General features: G+C 42.0%; 2 protein-coding genes across 4 annotated transcripts in view; both read left to right on the plus strand.

Moving 5' to 3' along the window:
- peak1 (pseudopodium-enriched atypical kinase 1) overlaps positions 1–11820 on the plus strand; it is a 111557-nt gene extending 99737 nt beyond the window's left edge. For both annotated transcript variants that reach the window (XM_047351208.1, XM_047351199.1), the window contains exon 7: positions 7452–11820. In XM_047351208.1, coding sequence (XP_047207164.1) covers positions 7452–8777 — 1326 coding nt within the window. In that variant the 3' untranslated portion in view covers positions 8778–11820. The remainder of the gene's footprint in view (positions 1–7451) is intronic.
- Positions 11821–15408: 3588 nt separating this feature from the next.
- The window catches only part of syt12 (synaptotagmin XII), a 38939-nt gene continuing 36792 nt past the window's right edge, over positions 15409–17555 (plus strand). Inside the window, exon 1 of one of the 2 annotated variants that reach the window (XM_047354975.1) lies at positions 15409–15842. The gene's annotated coding sequence lies outside the window, so the exon portion shown is untranslated. Of the gene's footprint in view, positions 15843–16121; positions 16147–17555 lie in introns of those variants that run through there. The other variant, XM_047354982.1, reaches the window with a different exon arrangement.

A 17555-nucleotide genomic window follows, 5' to 3' on the forward strand; every position in this document is an offset into this window, starting at 1 on the left:
CCACAATCCTCATTGGATTTTAAATGCGGTTGCTCACAAGTCATGTAGAGAACACAGCAGATACAAAAAGTTCTCTGATCAAATGAGACCCAAAAATTTAGCTTTTTAACCCGAATGTAGGAAAACTAACATAAAATAAGATTCCTATGCAGTCTGGAAAAGTATGGGATTTTATTTCAGTATTTTCCAGGTCCGCATAAATATGGAAAAGGAGTAATCTGAGTATGAAAAAGTATTTGTATTTCCATTATTTAATTCTCCTTCCGTTGTCGTAATGTTATCTTTCATATCCTTTCATTGCATTCTTTCTTCCTTATGGCCTTCCCTTCTTCCTTTCTCAGGTTTTTCCTTCGTCCTTCCTTGTCATTTATTTCTTAGACCCTTTTCTCCTACTTGTGTAGTTATTTCTCTTTCAGTGCTTCCTACCTCATACTACATATCATTCTTTATTACATCTTTTTCCACCCTGTGTTCTTGCTTGTGTGATTTCTTCATTTCTTTCATGTGTTCTTTCCTTTGTTTCTATTATTTCTTCCTCGTGTACTGTCTCTCTTTTTTGTGTCCCTCACTCCTTGTGTTATTCCTCCATTCCTTCCCTCTGTCCTTCCTTCTGTCCTTTGGTTCTATCCTACTTCCCTTCTTCATTCAGTGTCCTTTCTTCATTCCTTTCATTCCTTGTGCCCTCTCTTCTTTTCTTTTTTGTATCCTACCTCTCTTCCTTCCTTGTATCCTTCCTTCTTCCACGTGTCCTGTTCAATCATTTCTTCATTGTGTCCTTCTTTTCCTTCCTTCCTTCTTTTCTTGCGTATTTCTGTCCTTCTTTGTGTCATTCCTTCCTCCTAGTTTCTGTTTTTTCCTAGTTTCATATTTAAAGCTTGCCTGCTATATTAACAAAACATGTGAAGTAATTTTATAGTGAATTTTAGTAGCAAAATGAATTACTGGTAGATTAAATTAAAAAATGAACGTAAAGGACTGAAAACTCTGAAGAGTCTGGAATCTTTACAGTGTGCAGAAACCGTTTCCTGCACATCTGTGTTGGCAGCATCATGCAGGGGGACTGCTTTCTTTAGCAGGGGCATGGAAGCTGGTCTGAGTTGATGTAATAATGGATGGGCCTGAAAACAGGGCAGTCCAGGTAAATAACCTGTTAGATGTGATTTAAAACAAACGAACAACAATCAACAAGTCCTGCATCTGGCATAGCTCCTCAGAATGTAATCATGCATGTAACCGAGTAACCCTGCTAATGACCTAAATATTTGATTCTGACGAGTTGAAGCAGAGACTCATCTAAAAGCTGCCAGACTCCAGCCCTGGGAGACTGGAGTTTCAGACCCCTGGTTTAGATCAAAGCACATTTGTGGGTTAGAATGGCCCAGTCAAAGTCCCGACCTAATCCAATTATGAATGTGAGGCAACACTAGTGAGAGTAATGAGATACCCAAAAAAAAAAAAAAAAACCTGCAGCAGTAAATGCAGGAAAAAATAAGGTTTTATTAACTATTGACACAGGGAGAATCGAAATGTTTGCCACATGTTTTCTATTTTTATTTGTTAAATCAATGCCTCGTGTTGGTCTGCCGTACAAAATCCCAATAAAATACATTGATCTGCATGGTTGCTACAGGTGAAGAAGAGGGTTTTAATACTTTTCAACGCCATTTTAAATGAATTCTTTGAGCTTCATAAAATTGGTTTAATTACGTCAAAGTCCTAATCCTAAATGCTGCATAATGTGATGATCAAACAAACCACTTGAAAAGTCACTCATGTTAAACAGTTGTTAGAACCACTGTTTACTTTGATGCCAGTAGAGGTTACAAGAAAATCCGACGTCCAGTGGTTGTTGCCTCAAGACGTCCTTGTGTTTTGTTTGTTTGGTGTTAACTCTTCCCACTTCCTCTGTAGAAGCAGAGGAAGGTGTTTACCTAACAGTGCTGCCACTTAAACTTTGAGCCCTGAGTATACATTGTTGTGCAATAAAACCTGTGTGTGTGTGTGTGTTCTTGTACTTGTTGCTGAGTGAGAACCATTTTTCGTATTTTTATCGCAAAGTGAGGACATTTTTCTGGTCCTCACTTTTTCAAATTCCGTTCTTGGGACAGGGGTTAGGTTTAGGACTAGGGTATGAATTGAGTTATTGTTAGTGTTAGGGTTAGGGTTAGTTATTAACTGGTTAGGGTAAGTTTAGTCTTAGGGTCAGGGTTAGGCACTAAAAATCAAGGAAAATGAATGGAAGTCAATGGAAGTAACCGAAAAGTCCGCATAAAGACAGTAAAACACGGATGTGTGTGTGTGTGTTTGTGTGTGTGTGTGTGTGTGTGTGTGTGTGCAGACTAAGTGGTTGGCGTGGCTGGTAGAGCCTGCTAGAAGAGTTAAAGTAGAAGCTGCCCTATTCATTGAATATAGAACTTTCTGTGCTTCAATGGGTGCTGTAATGGGGAAAGGAATGGGTTTGTTGTAATAATAAAATGACACTCACTCAGATGGTTTATAGTCATCTTCTTGTTGGTTTTTAAAGATGCATTCATAGTAAATGGAAAAAAAAGTACATTTAGTGTAATTAATCCTTTCCAGTAGCTGAGGTTGTCTTCTTGCAGTAGAGTTAAGAAGCTGTTTAGAGTTGCTCAGGAGCATGCCTCTGCTTCTTGTAATCTCACAGACCAGTACCCTTCTCCCTCTGGGATACTCATCTGTTTGGTTGACCACTCCTGAGCAGCAGAACACTAATCAGTTCTCCTAACTTTGGATCGGCGGTGGCCAAATGTTTTACAGTTGGTTATGTGATCTACCCAACTTGATGTGCAACTTGTTCTTTATTCCCTTTTCGTCGTCTGTCAGGATGCACTTCAGCAGAGATATAGTGGAGACTTTAAAAGCTTCTTCTTCTATGAATGTCAGAGCACTCACAACCAGTGGATCCTCATCCCTCTGAGGCAGAGTCCCTTCAACTCCAGAATGTTATATATTGCATCATTTTGAAGTGCTTTCTGCTAGGGGTAAAACCTTGTCTTTTTGATTGGACATATATGAAATGTTTATATTCCGAAAGGTTTATTCAATTCAATTCAATTCAAAAATACTTTATTAATCCCAAAGGGAAATTAAATGTTATAGCTCATATTATGAAGGTTTCCTCAAAGAGCCGTTGTAGATGCTGATGGCTGTGGGCAGGAAGGATCTCCTGTAGCGCTCAGTCTTACAGCAGATCTGAAGAAGCCTCTGACTGAAGACACTCTGTTGTTGTAGGACAGTCTCATGAAGAGGATGCTCAGGGTTCTTCATAATGTTCTTCATTTTATGAAGAATCCTTCTTTCCACAATGATCTCCAGAGGTTCCAGAGGAGTCCCCAGAACAGAGCCAGCCTTCTTTATCAGCTTGTTGAGCTTTTTTAAGTCCCTGGCTCTGATGCTGCTTCCCCAGCAGATGATGGTAGAAGAGATCACACTCTCCACAACAGACTTATAGAAGATATGCAGCATCTTGCTGCAAACACCAAAAGACCTAAGCTTCCTCAAGAAGTACAGTCTGCTCTGTCCCTTCTTGTAGATGGCTTTACAGTTGCATCTCCACTCTAGTCTGTTGTCCAGGTGAACACCGAGGTATTTATACTCCTCCACCACCTCCACTTCTTCTCCCATGATGGAAAGAGTTTTTGACTTATTCCTGTTTCTCTTAAAATCTACAATCATCTCCTTTGTTTTAGTCATGTTCAAAATGAGATGATTGTTTCCACACCATGCCACAAAGCGGTCCACCACCTTCCTGTACTCAGCTTCTTGTCCATCTCTGATCCACCCCACGACTGCAGAATCATCCGAGTATTTCTGCAGATGACAAGAGTCTGTCTTGTACTGGAAGTCTGAGGTGTACAGAGTGAAAAGGAATGGTGAGAGTACAGTCCCCTGTGGTGCTCCTGTGCTGCTGACTACCTGGTTAGACTCACAACCCTTCAGTCTCACCAACTGTGGTCTGTTTGTCAGGTAGTCTTTGATCCAGGAGATTGTTGAGGCCTCCACCTGAGTCTTCTGGAGTTTCTGACAAAGCAAATCAGGTTGGATTGTATTAAATGCACTGGAGAAATCAAAGAACATGATCCTCACAGTGCTACTGGCTTTGTCCAGATGACAGTGGGTTTGTTGAAGCAGGTGTATGATGGCATCTTCAACTCCAACTCCACTGCGATAAGCAAACTGAAGGGGGTCCTGATGGTTTACTGTTTGCTTACTCAGGTGGGCCAACAGGAGTCTCTCTAGGACCTTCATGATGTGAGATGTCAGGGCAACAGGTCTATAGTCATTGAGGACTGATGGGTGAGTATTCTTTGGTACCGGAACAAGACAGGAGGTCTTCCACAACACCGGAACCTTCTGGGCCAGGCTAAGGTTGAAGAGGTGCTGCAGAATCCCACAGAGCTGCTCTGCACAGGCCTTCAGGACTCTAGGGCTGACATGATCTGGACCTGCAGCCTTATTCCTATTCAGTCTCTCCAGTTGTCTCTTCACCTGACTTCTTGAGACACACAGGTGGAAGGGGGAAGCAAAGGAAGCATCAGCATCTTCTGATATGATTGAAGGCAAATATGTAGAAGCAGAAGGGTCTAGGGCTGAGGTGGAAGATAAAAAATGTGAGGTGTTACTGGACAGCTGTGGGTCAAAGGAAGATGGAATGTCTGTTTGGCTGTGAGCAGGAGAGGAGGATGCGAAGCTGGTTTCTGAACTGAACCTATTGAAGAATGTGTTCAGTTCATTGGCTCTGTCCAGACCTCCATCGGTCTGATCTTCTTTCTGCTTGAAGCCTGTGATCTTCTTCATCCCTGTCCACACATCTCTGATATTGTTTTGCTGGAGCTTGCTCTCCAGCTTCTTCTTGTACAGCTCCTTGCTGTCTCTTATCTTGACTTTAAGTTGCTTCTGTATAATCCTCAATAATTCTCTGTCTCCCTCTCTGAAGGCTCTTTTTTTCTTGTTAAGCAGGTCCTTCAGGTCACTAGTGATCCAAGGTTTGTTATTGGGGAAGCATCTCACGGTTCTGGTGGGGATGATGTTATCCACACAGTTTATATAGTTTATATAGTCAGTTACACACTCAGTCATGGCATTGATGTCCTCTCCATGTGGCTGGCACAGTGCGTCCCAGTCTGTAGCCTCAAAGCAACCTTGCAGAGCTTCTTCAGCTTCCTGTGACCATTTTCTCACAGTCCTCTTTATTACAGGTTGTCTCTGAACAAGGGGCTTATATTTCGAGCAGAGAAAAACAAGATTGTTATCTGATTTGCCTAGAGGTTGTGCTGTAGAGATGTATGAGTCCTTGACATTTGCATAAAACAAATCCAATGTTTTGTTGTGGTAGAGCAGCTGACAAATTGTTGAAACGTTGGAAGTGTAGCAGAGAGTGAAGCATGGTTAAAATCACCAGAAATTGCCACAAAAGCATTGGGGTTTTGTGTCTGTAGCTTAGCAACAACTGAGCTGATGGCATCACATGCAGTGTCAGCAACAGCGGAAGGTGGAACGTAAACTGTTACCAACATAACACTGGTTAACTCTCTGGGTAAATAATATGGAGGAAAACTTACTGCCAACAGTTCAATATCTGGACTGCAGAGATGACACTTCACAGTAACATGTCCTGGATTACACCATCTGTTGTTCACAAGTACTGCCAGTCCATCTCCTTTACATTTACCGCTCCTCTTTAAATCTTTGTCTGCTCGTATGGTTAAAAAGCCCGGCAGAGAGACGCTGGAGTCGGGGATATGATCCTGCTGCCATGTCTCAGTAAAACACATGATACTGCATGCCCGGTACTCTGGCTGGGTCCTTTGTAGGGCTTGGAGTTCATCCAACTTGTTTCCCAACGATCTCACATTGCCCATCAAAATCGACGGAAGAGATGGTTTGAACTTCCTCCTTCTCTCTCTTCTCTTAGCTCCTGCTCTGCATCCACGGCGTCTCCTTTTCAACTCATCAGGGATTTGGGGTTGTAGTTGAAGTATTATTTGAGCTTTTGAGATATTAATCAGCTGCTCCCGGTTGTAAGAAACAACCCCGTTGCCATGGCAATGCATCATAACACATGTCCAAAAATAGAAAGTATTAAGAAAAATCCTCCAAGCTGCACAGCATCCGACACTGGAGTGGACAGTCATACAAATAAAATCAACTGTATCCACCACAAGAGGAATAGTTCCCAAAAAATAATAAATCAGAATCAATAGTAACAGAGCTACTCCAACCTGCTGCCACCTTGAGCGGCGCAATTCTAGAATTAGAATTATAAATGTTTAAGACCCTGTGCATCACACACTACCGGCAGACAAGAATGATAGAGCGATTTATATATTAATACACTTACGTACTTCAGGTATAGATACGTTTGAGCATTGTCTCACCAGAGAATTGTGTCTTTGAAAGCATCAAACTATATTTGAACTGATTTCCATAAAGCGATGTTGGCTCTTAATTGACCAAAGTATTCACACCCCAGATACATTAGATGGGGAGCATCTGTGGGCATCAGTGTTCAAGTCTTGCCACAGTTTCTCAATTTAATTTAGGTCTGGACTTTGACTATGCCGTTATGACACATAAATAGGCTTTGCTCTAAGCCGCTCCATTGTAGCTCTGACTGTCTGTTTATTGAGCTCCATCCATCACACATCAACTCTTTAATGTGCTAAAGAAAACCATCTCGCAGCATGATTCTGTTCTATCTTTAACTGTGGGGATGATGTGTTCAGTTTGATGGGCGGTATTAATGTTCCTCGTCACATAGTGTATTGTATACGTAGCAGAACTTTCTGCTTTTCTTCCACAAGTTTGCTGTGTCCTCTATAAGTCTTAACATCTATCAGGACTTCTTACGGCTTCTCTTCAACAAGAACATTTTTTTGCGATTCTTTAAAAAATGCCAGATTTGCGGAGTGCACAACAGGTCTTTATGAGACAACTTCACTAACAAACCTCTGTGGCCTTCACTGAACAGCTGGATTTAAACTGAGGCTCTTGTTAGTGATAAGGTCACTTCCGAAGGCAAGTGGTTGCACTGGACTTTATCTAGAGGAGTGTTATCCATATACAATTACAGAACAGAACTTTCTGATATTTATTTGTTAAACCTGTTTTGAAGACAATTTCAAACATTTCTGACATGAAAATATCTACTCTGTCTGAAAGCCTCATCTGCTTTTCTGTTCATCAGCTTCATACCTCATTAGCAGCTACATTTGGTTTAGTTTGTAACAACAGAGCAGAATCAGAATCAGTTCAGCTGCCGAGCCTGAAGTTCTGATCAGAAACGACATTACGTTTCTCAGAGCAGTTTGTTTATAGTGACTTAATGGTTTTATGCAAATTTATAAAACTATTGAAGATTTGTAAACAGAAGCTTTAAAGTGAAAGGAAAATAATTGCTGCCTGTTTTGTTATCTGCCGTGCTGCTGCAGATCTGCCGGAGCCATGTGAAGGAGACACAGCAGCAGTTCTTCCACAGCCTTGCTGTCCGACAAAGCCTGCCAGTGCACTTCAACATTCAGCAGGACTGTGGACACTTCCTGGCTGATGTCCCCACCCGACTGCTGCCTTGGGAAGAAGAGGAGGGAGAAGATGAAGAGGAAAGAAATGAGAACGATGAAAGACAGAAAGAGAAAGGAGTTCAGTTGGACACAAAACTACCAGAGTCTGAAGCATCAAACAGTAAATCAGGTGAGATCCCAGCAGCAGGAAACATGAACACGGCAGGCCACCTGAGGAGCCGAGTGGTGGTCATCACACGAGAGGTGCCCTTCCAGACGGTGGCAGACTTCGTCAGAGAAGGCGTTGCCCGGCACACTCATAACCCCGAGCTTTACGAACGCCAGGTGTGCATCCTGCTGCTGCAGCTGTGCGCCGGCCTGGAGCACATGAAGCCCTACCATGTGACCCACTGCGACCTACGGCTGGAGAACCTCCTGATGGTCCAGTGCCAGCCAGGAAACCCCTGGAACCTGGACATACTCGAGCCCAACAACAACAGTAGCAGCAACAGCGCAGGGGCGTCAGCTGCCAGCAGTGCTGCCAGCACCACTTGCCCCGCCCGCCTCATCATTAGCAACTTTTCTCAAGCCAAACAGAAGAGCAGCCTCATGGCCGCCAACCCCGGAACGCTGCGTGACCAGTCGAGGCTGGCGCCTGAGATCATCACAGCTACGCAGTACCGCAAGTGTGACGAGTTCCAGACGGGGATTCTCATCTACGAGATGTTGCACAGACCCAACCCGTTCGAGGAGACGCCAGACCTAAAGGAGCGAGAGTACACCTGGGCGGACCTGCCGCCCCTCCCCATCAGGTCACTCTATTCCCAGGGACTCCAGCAGCTGGCGAGGTTGCTGCTAACCGTCAACCCGTCGGAGCGGATCCAGATGTCCGAGGCACGAGCCTGTCTGCAGTGCCTCCTGTGGGGCCCCCGGGAAGACCTGTTTCAGGCGCTTGGGTGCGGTAGTACGGGCCCCATGTCAGGGGCCACTGCGAGCCAGCGAGAAGCCACCCTACAGAACTGGCTAGACCTGAAACGGACTCTGATGATGATTAAGTTTGCGGAACGCTCGATGGACACGGCGTGCAGCGTAAGCCTAGAGGACTGGCTCTGCTGCCAGTACCTGGCGTTTGCCACCACAGACAGCCTAAGCCGTGTAGTCCACATCCTGCAGCAGACGGCCCAGTCCCACAACCAGAATCAAACTCAAACACAACCAGTGCACACACACATCCTGACTCAGTCGCAGCATCTCTGAGCTGCTCTACCCAGTTGTTACTATAGCAACACCTCCAACTTCCCTCTCTGTACCCTCCTAGCTGCTGGTGAAGTGTGATGTAAGCTAATAATGAGCCGCCGCAGTGCTCACCGAACACTGAGCAGTCTGTTTTCCTCATCAGGGCACACAGCGAGAGAAAGGGTCTCATCAAGCAAACGGCATGAGCTCATGATTAGTGCTGCTGAAATCCCATGACTGCAATGTTCTTAAATCAATCAAAAACAAGCTGAAGCACAGGAGTTCGCTGTAGTCCCTCTGATCAGCAGCTTCCTCACCATCACAGTCCATGTGCTTCTTATACTCCTCTCAACCGAGAGTCAACAACTTACCAAACATGTCAGGAGTTCTCCAGAGGTTTTACCCATCGGGTTCCTTCATTATCTGCAAAGATGTTATCAAATGTTCACAGAAACACAACAGCGAGAATTAGGTTAAAAGGAAACATGAGAATTATTTATAATATTCAAACATCGCATATTTTTTAACAGTTTGTTCTACAGAATTTTTCGGGCTAAAACTAAAGATTATTTAAAATTTTATAAAAATTAAGAAATCTGATTTTGTTGGAATCTTTGAACTCAAACGGATGAAGAAAAGATCATTCATTTCCACTGAAGCCAAAGAGTAGACACCAGTTGCCCACTAAAAGAATATATGACAGAATGTTTAGCTAGAGATGCAACAGTCGGAATCTTGTGGGTTTCAGATCTGGTTTTTGTAAAGCTTTCTACTCCTGATAATGAATTTAGCTGAATATAAGAAGTAATGAGAACAGCACTGAAAAATTTCTTTCAACCTTCCTGCCTTGAGCACTCCATAATTATTGATATTAGAAGTAACGGTGACGTCACACTGTGTGTGTTTCAGAGAGCAGTTGCTGTTTTATTAATTAAAAAGAAATGATTACAGAGTTGACTTTTTAAACTGGCTTTAGCATCTGATATTGGTGTTTAGCAGGGTTGGTGCAGTTTGCGTTAGAAAAACAGACAGAAGGCAACATGTGAATATCCTGGAGAAAAACACGCTCGCCTTCCAAAAGCCTGACAGCCTGATTCATCCAGATTAAAAGAACAAAAAGTATGAAACTGCGGAACTTTGCTGTACTATTTTCAGCCTGTTTGTTGTGTGCTTGAAGTCTTGCTCTCTCTCACACTCTCACAGCCAGAAAGAAACATAGATCTGCCTCGACATGTTGTAGAAAGTAAGTAGCTTACATCTCTGTGCTTCCTCTGAATTCAGCTGTTAACACCTCTCTAAAACTGAAAATATCCAAGTTCAGTCAGTAAAATGGCATTGTTACCGTCCTGAGAGTGACTGACCGACTGTTCAGTCAAGCCAAAACTCATCTGATTATGATCTCTAGTTTTAACAGGATTGTTACATTTCCTCCAAATGCACAGCAATGCAGTGCAGGTCATTATGTTGCAGATTAACCCTAACGTTTGTATCACTCCACATCTTTTATCGTTGTTGTTTAAAAAAAAAAAAAAAAAAGTAAAGGTTACTCTGCAGTTGAATTGATTTGCTTCACATACTTTATGATCACTGAGATGAAACGGGGACACACCTGTTCCTGGCTGCAAGTCTGACCCCTCAATATTTGTGCATAGAATTGTTTTATTACAATGTTTATAATGTTTTATTACAATTTACTCCTCTATTAGTTTTGTGGCACATAAACCGTTTTAATTTCAGTCCTGCAACTTTGGAAAAAAACAAAAACAACAAGTGGATTTCATAATGACCAGCTTTTTCCATTGTGTGAAATGTTTCATGGACTGCAAAAAGCGATCTTTTATTTTTTTTGTCTTGTTTTTGTCAAGTTCTTACGGACATTTCTCAGCTACGGATGATATTTGCACATTGTGTCAGAGCGGCAGCATCTCTCTGTCGACACCTGAGGTCATAATGAGACAGAGGACTGAGAAAAGTTGTGAATTGGAAGATCTGGCTGTGTTTATTTGGACTGAGTTATACATTTGGACTTGGTCTCGCATCCTCCTACTGAACTGCATTTTTTCTTTTTTTTTACATTTAAACAGTATCGAAAGGTAGGATAAAAAAGAAACACTCAACCACTAAGGCATGTTTCCTATCCTGTAGATGTAATCCATTCAATCCTGAAGTAAATCCTGCTCGTCAGTCAGAGATCTGTGTTATTGATCGCAGCCTTTTGGCTTCGAGACGGTGGAATCAATGCAGGTACACGAGTCCCCGATCCGCCATTCAGAGTTTTAATTTGAACTAACACAACGAGTAACACCTTTAAGTCAGATTTAATACTTTCTTCATACGTTTACTTGATTTTCCTCTGGTTTATTTTACAGTATAAAAAAACACTGCAACAGATGTTTTGATTAGGGTTCATTGCCTGCAAATGTATAGTAGAAACTTAATGGTCCACAAAATGAAAAGGAGACAAAGTAGGAGTGAGTGTAATACTGCAGTAGAGTATGGTGAGGAATGTGTGTGGGACAGCACTGGTGGCTGGCCGCCTTTATATAGTAAAAAAGATCAATTTAACCTTTATCTATTTTAATCTACACACTATTTTGTTGAGTACAGAGCACCTCTATTTCTTTTTAGAATCTAATAGTCATTTATTCATTGATGCTTTACTTGACTTTATTTCTTCTCGCATGTTCTGGAGGAAGAATAAAGTGAGTAGTTATCACTGTCCTACTCAAACAAATGATCAGAGAAGATCTTCGTTTTCACGTGTATTAACACACAGAACAGTGTATTTTACTGCTTGTGTGAGTTTGCCTAATAAGGAGAACAACCACTTTGGCCGAAAGACGTCTTTTAAAACCAGCTTTCAACAAATCCCGATGATGCATCAGACATCTTCTTGCTGTCATCTGTGCCGGTAAATGCCACTAAGTTTAAATGAAGAACAGGAGCTCTGTAAAGCTTTCTGTGATGACGTGTAGAGTATGCCCTCTGGCTTCATCGCCATTAATTGTTGAACAAGTTAGCCAACTGTAACAGAACAATAAATATATGTTTTTATACATACAAACTGTCTTTCTGTCTTTTTAGCCTAGATATGTGTGCTTTGATGGCTGTTTTCACACTTTGTATTGAGTTCCATCAATCTGAGCAACATCATTAATGCCTAACACTTACCTTAACCCCCACCATTACAAGTACATTCCTAATCCTAAACTTAATCCATGCCTGTAAACCTATCTCTAATCCTTAAAAAAAGGGTCTGCCGCATTAGAACCAGGCTTGGGTCCCCATAAGGCCCATTGGTCTTTAGAAGGTTAGTCAGTGTACCAAAAACTGTCCTAAATGGGTAATATAGGTAACTACACCCAAACAAAAATGCCCTCTTAGGTTAACAATGTGCTACCAAGTAATCTGACAGCCAAAACTGGACATGTGATATATTTGTTTTGAATAGTGAAACATCCTGAGACCTAATGGCAGTGTTACTCCTGAAGCTCTAAAAGGCATAGGCAGAATGTACGAACAGGCTCGAATGGTGCTGCTCCAAACCCTTATTAGAATGTGAAGGTTTCCTCTGTGGCCACCAGGGGGAAATCTTTACAAGGAAGAGAAAAACTAAGCTGCATCACTCATCTTCTGATGAGCCTTTTTACTCAGTTATTTTGTCTTCTTCTACCACAATACATTATAACACACTGAGCATGCTACAAACATCCAAAAGTGGTTCTTAAGGAAGGGGAAAAATGTCATATGTTTAAATTATTAATGTTCCATATTTCAAAAGCATGTCCTGTCCTCCCCTAAATTCATATCATGGTTGGGATTTCATTGTATTTATATAGCACAACTTCACAACAAACATAGAGCACTTTACATGAAAAACAGATTCAATAAATACCTAGAAATATAAAAGCAGGCCAAACAGCAACAATCCGATCATACAGAGGGATTGAAATTCAGCTACATACATTCCAGTTTAATCCTATTTATAAACTAATGCAATCAATATCAGTTCTATTGGTTAAAGGTTATCCATCTAGGGAGGACCAGCCAGATGTAGTGAGTCACTGAATTTGCTACAGCTCCTCATGGGGTCACAGTTCAAAGGGAATTCCAGCAGAACCCATCTAACTGTGAGCGGTCCCCTGCTTCGACTGGCCAGAGGGTCTGGGAAGACGGAGCAGACACGCAAACAACACAGAACCACTCAGGACACAGATAAACAAATAACAGGGCAGGTGCAACTTCTATGGAGAGAAAAATAACAGAGAACATGAAATGGCATTAAAAACCAAGTGATGCATAAATGGAGAGTAGTAGGGGAAAGTAGCAGCCTGAGGAAAACAAGTTAGTATGATCTGCAGGAGCCTGATAACTAAAATATCTGCCTCCCATTCTACATTTAGAAACTCTTAATGGATGGCTTTAGGTGAAGACCAGTTCCAGTTGAAGTGCCACCAGAAAGCAGCAAATGCATCTAACACCTCAGATGCTCACTGTGTTTAAAAAAAAAAATAGTGTCCTGATCCAACTTTTGGATGAGTGGCTAAAAAAATGAGCCTTAAATTAGCATTATCATATTTATACAACCCAATTCCGATGAAGTTGGGACGTTGTGCAAAATGTTAATAAAAACAGAATACACAGATTTGCAAACCCCGTTCAACCTCTATGCAATTTAATGTTGAAACGGATAAACGTTTTAGTTTTTTTTTTTTTTTTTTTGCAAATGTTCACTCGTTCCAAAAAAAACACATTCCAAAAAAGGTGGGACAGGACTCTGACTTAGTCAAAAAGTAAAGTATATTGTTGATTGCCTCTTGTGACGTGTTTAAAGCAGATGTTTATTAACATGACCATTGTTTCACTCAGAATAAATGTAGTTAAAATTAGGCATTTTCAAAATGTCAGATTTTCTACTGCAATATGAGATGGTTTTTTTTTTTATACAACTTTGCCATGGGTGGCAAAAAAAGTGTCAGATGTTGTAATGTGATTCAGCTTTAAGGAAAAACAGATCATTTAATCTAGTCTTGGTACTAATAAAATGTCAAACTCTGCTTTCTCATCTTAGAAAATAATCAAACCACGCTTCAGTGATGTAATGCCCCAGAGGCTTTATTACCTGTTCTCATGGGGGCATCACTTGATCAATAAAGGAGCCAATTACGGTCACTCTTTCCTGTTGGCTGCTTGTGGTCTAGTAAAGAAACGTATGAAGTATTTTCAGCATACTGACCATGGTTAGGATTCTAACTAGCATCTATGAAACCTATTCCAGAGGACAAACAGACTTTTTTAGAGAGAAAATCTGTTACATTCATTAGCTACATGGATGTTTTTGTAAGGTCCGTGCATAAAATGTTTGGCTGATCTTTTTGATTGCAGTAAATGTTCGTTAAAATTATTTTCCCTAGAAATATGGTGTATCTAACAAGAAATTATCAGGCTGTTAATTCAGGGAAATATGTGATAGACTCTTGACAAAAAACATCAGGATATACAGGCATATCAAAATGATTAGAATATCAACAAAAATTTTATTTTTAAGAATTTAATTTAAAAAAAGTTAAACTTGAGATCTGATTTCTGATTATGACTTACAGCTAATAAAGACCCAAAAATCACTTTATTTGAAAACTTTTACTACAGAAAGACTATTTATGACCGTGTCATGACTCCACAGTTGTCCAGTCACTGCTAAAATAGCTGGCTGTTCTCAGGGCTGTTTTAAAGCATATTAATGGAAAGTTGAGTGGAAGAAAAAAGTGTGAGGCCCACAATAACAGGGATAATTGCAGCCTTGGTATGGGTGTGTTGGTCAATGCCCATTCAAGAGTTTGGAGGATTCACAAGATGTACACAGCAGCTGGAGTCAGAGCTTCGAGAGTTACCACCCACAGATATATCCAGGACTTGGACAACTGTTGCAATCCTTGAGTTAAAATTATTCCTGAACCGCAAACAATGTCAAAAGAGTCTCAACTTGGGCCTAAAAGAAAAGGGAGTGGACTATTGCTTATTGATCCAAAGTCCTCTTTTCAGATTAAGCTAAACATGGCAATTTATTTGAAAATCAAGGCCCCAGAGTCTGGATGAGGAGTAGGGAAGCACATAATCCAAACTCCTTGAAGTACAGCATGAAGTTTCCACCGTCAGTGATGATTTGGGGAACCAGGCCTTCTCCTGGTGTTGGTCCACTGTGTTTTATCAACATGAGATATGACTTTGTTTCCCTTTTTGAATAGAATTTTTAAAATAAACTTTTCAGTGATATTATGATTAATGAGCTGCGCATGTGTTGGCTTTGATTCTCTTTCATGAACACAATGAGGACGTGGAATGAGCTGAATGAGATGCTGCTAACTGATCTCACAAAACAAAGACGGGGAGGACGGGGTCAACGTTCAGTAGTGTCGCTGAAGGAATAAAGATGAGATGTGTTTTTCGCGTCTTGTCCACCCTTGTCCCAGACACCTTACATAATTTCACACTAAATCATCCCTGACGGCCCAGATCTCAGTAGAAGGGAGGAGCTGAGGGAAGACTCGGAAAGTTGGGAAGATATCCCTGAAACTCTCTCACCCCCTCCCCACCCTGTTTCTGTAACCCCCCTTGCCGGTGATTGCGTTGCATAATCACTGGGTACGGTGTGTTTGTGTGTGTGTGTGTAGTGAAGCAGGTAGGCAGCTCCTGCTCAGTGCAGCTTGTGTGTGTGTGTCTGAGCTCATCAGCAGCTGATCAGGAGGCGGTGGACGCGTTCCCGTGCAGCCCGGCCGGTTCAGGTTGCGCTGCAGGGGTGGGACTTTGCTTGTGCAGACGGCTGAGCTGCAGCAGGGATGCATCAGGCAGCAGAAACGAACATTTGAGTTTATTGGGGAAGCCCAGCGCCTCCTCTTCCTCTAATGCGCTGATAAAGAAGAGCGAACGCTGTTTTTCTACCTCCTCCTCCTACCCCGGGGGGCAAATAAACTCGAACACCGGCGGAGTCGTTGGATGGAGAGAGGCGCCTGAAGAAAGGAGAGTGGTGGAGTTGCTCTCCTCCTCCTCCCCTTCCATTCTACTGCACCAAAAAAAAAAAAAAAACGGGTAAGCTTCTCTGGCACACACACACGCACACAGTCGTTTGCGTCTTTCCTCTCGTCTGATGTTTTTGTTGACATAGATGGGATTATCTTCAAGAGTGCGAAGCATTAACTACGGCCCTGAACGCATCTCCTGAAACGGGACGGAGCTTTTCCTGTCTCAGACTCAGCCTTGCATTTTCTATAGGGAACAGGTTGTGAGGGGGGGACTGATGTTTCCAAAGGCTGAGGTGCAGGATTAGAAGCGGCAGGATGGACAAGGGTGCAGCACCATGTGGTTCAACTCCAGCTGAGGCAACTTGACGCAGGTCAGATGTGCAGGATAGACACAGACTCAGAACAGCTTCAGCCAGACTGGGCTGCATTCCAGTGCAACCCGCTGCTTTCTAAAGTCACAATTGACTTTACATATTTGACAATTTGTTTTAATCTCAGTGTAAATCCAGCTGCTCTGCAAAGGTCTCAGAGGTTTGTTAGAGAACAAACAGCATCAGGAAGACCAAGGAATACATCAGACAGGACAGGGAGAAAGTTGTGGAGAAGAGGGTTAGGTAATAATAAAACAATATCTCAATGGGATTGAGTATGACACAACCAGATGTAATATAATGTAGCCCATCCACCTAAACTAACAGACCAGGCAGGGAGAGAAGCATTAATTAGAGATGTTGTCAACAGATTAATGGTAACTCTGGAGGAGCTGCAGAGATCCACAGCTGAGGACCTTTATTAATTGTGTGCTCCAGAGAATTGCCGTTTATCGAAGACTGGCAAGAGAAAGAAAACATTAAAATCGCTGACCGACACCACACATCATCCCCACAGCGAAACATGGTAGTGGCAACATCATGCTGTGGGAATGCTTTTCTTCATTAGGGACAGGGAAGCTGGTCAGAGGGGATGGGATTGATCAAGTTAAATTCAGGACATTCCTGGTAGAAAAACTGTTCCAGAATCTTTGTTAGTCCAGGTTATCTGATCAAAGCGCAGGATGAGAATCTAAGCCTTACTTACTTTAATTAAATCTTAATTCAAATGGAGCAATCTGGAAATGGAGGAGACTGCTGACAGCTCATATGTAGACTCCACCATATCTCCAGAGTTGATGCTGGTATTCACAGTGTGCGTGAAGATGAAAAAGAGGCTGCTTGGCCTATAAATTTCGGGTAATCCCATCAGATGATGTTCACTGTAGCAACATGCCGTAATGTGGTTACATTTGCCCTCCTCTTCTGTCTCAGAGGCATCCAGTGGGGTTCCCTGGCAACCTGTGAATGGTCACACTGTCATGCTGAAGTATCCAAACCGATTGGGCCATTACACATTAACTTGATACAATTACGCACTTTAGGATAGACCAATAGAAGGGGATTGTGGTTTTCAAAAATGTTTACAAGTAAAAATCTGAAAAGTGTGGCATGTCTTGTGTTCAGTCCTTCTGAATCAATACTTTGTTCATCCACATTCCATTGCAATTAAAGTTAAAGTATTTTGCAAAACAAAGACTGATTTTTTTTTTCCCCTTTTTTGCAAAGTAGCTCCAGCTAAGTCAGACTGGATGGAAAGATTCTGTGAACATCAGTTTTCAAGCCAAACTTTGACTAGGCCTTTTTATAACGTGAATTCTGCTTTGATCCAAGGCATTCCATTGTTGTTCTGGCTGTATGTTTAGGATGTTCCTACTCAAAGGTAAACCTCCGAAAGAGTCTCAAGTTTC

Source organism: Girardinichthys multiradiatus, chromosome 2 (assembly GCF_021462225.1).
Source record: "Girardinichthys multiradiatus isolate DD_20200921_A chromosome 2, DD_fGirMul_XY1, whole genome shotgun sequence".
Lineage (NCBI taxonomy): Eukaryota > Metazoa > Chordata > Actinopteri > Cyprinodontiformes > Goodeidae > Girardinichthys > Girardinichthys multiradiatus.